Source organism: Acyrthosiphon pisum, unplaced genomic scaffold (genome assembly GCF_005508785.2).
Source record: "Acyrthosiphon pisum isolate AL4f unplaced genomic scaffold, pea_aphid_22Mar2018_4r6ur Scaffold_20841;HRSCAF=22291, whole genome shotgun sequence".
Taxonomy (NCBI): domain Eukaryota; kingdom Metazoa; phylum Arthropoda; class Insecta; order Hemiptera; family Aphididae; genus Acyrthosiphon; species Acyrthosiphon pisum.
Window position 1 is genome coordinate 6,714 of NW_021770243.1, and position 3,650 is coordinate 10,363.

Sequence of the window (3,650 nt, forward strand, 5' to 3'; positions counted from 1 at the left end):
TTTGCAATCCGTAAAATCATTTTTTTTTTCTTAGGTTTTGGCCATTTCTGCAATTATTTCAAGTCTCATATGATTTTGGCATTGTACATTGTACAACTTGCGGTAGGCCAATTCACATTAGTACGTTAATATGTGTTAAGAAAATAATTGATCAAAACAATTATTGAATAAATTCATTTGAAAATAAAATTTGTTCTTGTAGGGGACAAGATGGACAATTACTCCAGTTTCACCGACGTTTTATAAACTAAAAATTAATAATTAGGTACTTACCTACTGAAAAAGTTGAATAATATTATGAAAAATTGATTATTACAAAAAAAAAGAATTTTTATTTTATTTCTGGGTTACAATTTACACATTTGTATTTAAATATAAAAAAAAGGTTGACAAGTGGATGTCGCTATGATATACAGACGTACAGTAGATTACAAGTGGGTCACTGTATAATCGATGGTATTAAATTTGAATTCAATGATATAATATCATTGTATAAGAAAATCGATTCTGAACGGAGACGGTATGTCAGTCTAGGTATAAGACATATTATATACTTATATCTATGGAATTAAAAAAAAAAGCTTGATAAATTTTTATTATTTTTATAACTTTTTTGAATTTTGAATTCATTTTTATGTAAAATGCATTTAAAGGCAAGGCTGGGCAAGTTAATGATTTTTTTTAACTCAGTTAAGTTATGTGAAATATTTTTTGTTCAATTAAAATCAAAGTCAAGTTAATAAACTTTTTAATACATCAATTAAGTTTAAAGTTAAGTAAACACATTTTGTTAAACTAATTTAATTTCAATTATTAAGTTAATTAAAAAAAAATATATATTAGAAATATATTAAAATAAGTGAAAATCACTTGAATATAGTAATACAGCCTATACTTCTGATAATATATGCATATAATAATATATTATTATGTATATAATTTAAAACCTGTTGTATGGCTGCATCGCCTGTATAATTTTACTGTTTGACATTTACAATTCGAAAATAAATAATTAAACTAAAAGTGAAAACACTGAAAACTTATTATTGACAAACTGCAGCAGTGCAGTGACTGAGCAAACTTGTGAAGAACTTAGGAATGAAAACTGTACGGTAGATGGTAAAGTGGACTGTATTACGGTAAAAACAATTCTGGTGGTGCTGGGTAGAATCTTATCAAAGAATATATAATAAACAACACGATTTGTTTGTATTCAAGAGAGCCGGGTTGCGGCCTACTATTCAACCAAAACAAAATTAAAAATTAAAGGAATAGGGCACAATAGGTGCTGGCCAGCTAAGGGTATAAATTGATATTACGGCTAACAATAAAATAATAAATAATACACAAATAATATATAAAAAGAAAAAAAACCGTGACGGCGGCTGCAGTCCCGGGCGACGGTGATGGTAGACGGTGATGGTAGACGGTGATGGTAGACGGTGATGGTAGACGGTAATTGTAGATGGTAATTGGTAGACGGTAATTGGTGAACCGTTGACGATGGACAGGTACCACGGTAGAGGGTGAACGGTAACGGTAGGTACCGACTATCGGACAGTCGCACTCGGTACACTACTGTCGAATGCGGAACCGTGACTGACTTGCTGCACACATGTATATATTACGGTGGATAGTACGGACGGCGCGTTTTGTCTTATCGCTTATCAAACATACCGCCCACCTTGAAGACTCGGTCTTCAATCAGAGAGGGGTAAAGGACACAGTTTTACTGAGGGCCGAGTGTAGATTTTTCCCGTTGACAGCTTTACTTTGGCCACTCGGACGATCCCATCAGCTCCTGGATGAACTTCGACCACTCGGGCTGTAGGCCAGGTCAGAGGGGCACTTGGTTCGTTCACTAATACCAGATCTCCCACTTGGAGGTTGGGATTGGGACGGGTCCATTTGGATCTCTCATGCAGGGATAGTACGTATTCTCTCTGCCACCGGATCCAAAAATGTTGGTGAATTTGTTGTATTAATGACCAGCGTTTACTCCTACTTATACTGCTAAGTTCAACCGGATCATGGGGTGCAGGAACGGATACCAATGGTGCCATAGTTAGAAAGTGTCCTGCTGTGAGGACTTGGAAATCATTCGGGTCGGAAGACATGGAACTAAGTGGGCGAGAATTGAGGGTTGACTCGACTCGGTGCAGTACGGTATTAAGTTCTTCATACGTCAGGACCCTGTCTTGAATAATTCGTAGTAAAAGAGTTTTCGTTGATTTTACGGCAGCCTCCCATAAACCACCCATGTGAGGGGAGGCTGGAGGGTTGAAATGCCAGCGGATTTGATTATCTACCGCATTTTCAACACAGCGAGGTCCTTTCAGTATGGAGTATACTTCTTGTAGATAACGGTTCGTTCCTATGAAATTCGTTCCACAATCGCTATAAATGTCTGTGCATCTCCCTCTTCGTCCAATAAACCGATCAAGTGCAGCTATAAACAATGGAGTCGATAGGTCGGAAACTAGTTCAATGTGAACTGCTGTTGTTACCATACATACAAAAATACAAATGTACGCCTTTGTGACCTTTATTTTTCGAATCATTGCTGCTTTTACCTGGAAGGGTCCAGCAAAATCTACTCCGGTTCTACTAAATGGCTTTATTTGGGAAATACGAAAAGACGGTAGGTTTCCCATAATAGGTTGGGCCAGGCGAGGTTTCGCACGGAAACACGGTATGCATCGATGGATTCTTTGTTTGATGACACTTCAGGATGAAAGGATCCAGTAATTTTGACGTAGTAAATATTGTATCGTTTGTGGACCTGGATGTCCGTTTTTCCGGTGGGTAAAGTCTATTAGGAGTTCAGTCAATCGCGCAGACTTTGGCAACAATAAGGGATGTTTTTCATTGTATGGGATTTCGGCATATCCTAAACGACCGCCCACCCTCAGCAAGTGGTCGTCGTCCAGAAACGGTGTTAATTTTCTTAAATGTTTCCGAGCTGGTTTTCCCATGGAGAGCTCTTTTTTTTCGTCGGAAAAATATATGTTTTGAGTCCAGCGTACTAAGGATCGAAGTGCTCTGTCCGTTTCGTCTGTAGTAGGTGGAGAAGTGATCGGTAAGGACGATTTTTTTCCAAGACGATCTCGAAGTCTTAACCAATAAACGGTGAGTCTTAAAACTTTTGGTAAGTTGTCTGATTGATAAAGAAGCCGGCAGTCTTCCTCTTTTCCTTGGGACAAAAGCGTAATAGGTTTTTCTTCCTTTTCTTCCTCTGAACAACTAATAGGACTCACCGTACTTTCCACAGGCCATTCTCTTTTAGGTTGTCGGAGAAACGGAGGACCATGCCACCATATGTCGTGGCCGGCTAAAAGGTCGGGTCTGAGCCCACGGGATGCACAGTCCGTTGGGTTGTCATTGGTTGGTACGTGACGCCAACTTTCCACAAGAGTCTGGTCTTGAATTTTGGATACTCGATTTGCTACGAATGTTTTGAGTCGTGAGGTTGAACTTCTTATCCAATGTAGCGTTACCGTGGAGTCCGACCACGCGGTAACCTTTTCTATATTGATTGCGGACAAGTTATCTTGCGCAAACGCAAGAAGGCGAGCTAATAACCAAGCACCACATAACTCTAGTCTCGGAACAGATATCTTCTTAGCCGGTGCTATCTTAGATTTCCCATC

At 38.6% G+C, this 3,650-nt stretch overlaps 2 protein-coding genes across 2 annotated transcripts in view; both read right to left on the minus strand.

Annotated features, from left to right (window-relative positions):
* Positions 1-1,700: 1,700 nt before the first annotated feature.
* Positions 1,701-2,654, minus strand: LOC103309621. The gene has a single exon (XM_008185530.1). The coding sequence runs from the start codon at positions 2,652-2,654 to the stop codon at positions 1,701-1,703; it is 954 nt and encodes a 317-aa protein (XP_008183752.1).
* Positions 2,655-2,726: 72 nt separating this feature from the next.
* LOC103309619 overlaps positions 2,727-3,650 on the minus strand; it is a 1,179-nt gene continuing 255 nt past the window's right edge. The window contains exon 2 of the mRNA XM_008185524.1: positions 2,727-3,635. Within this exon, the coding sequence (XP_008183746.1) occupies positions 2,727-3,635 (909 nt within the window). The remainder of the gene's footprint in view (positions 3,636-3,650) is intronic.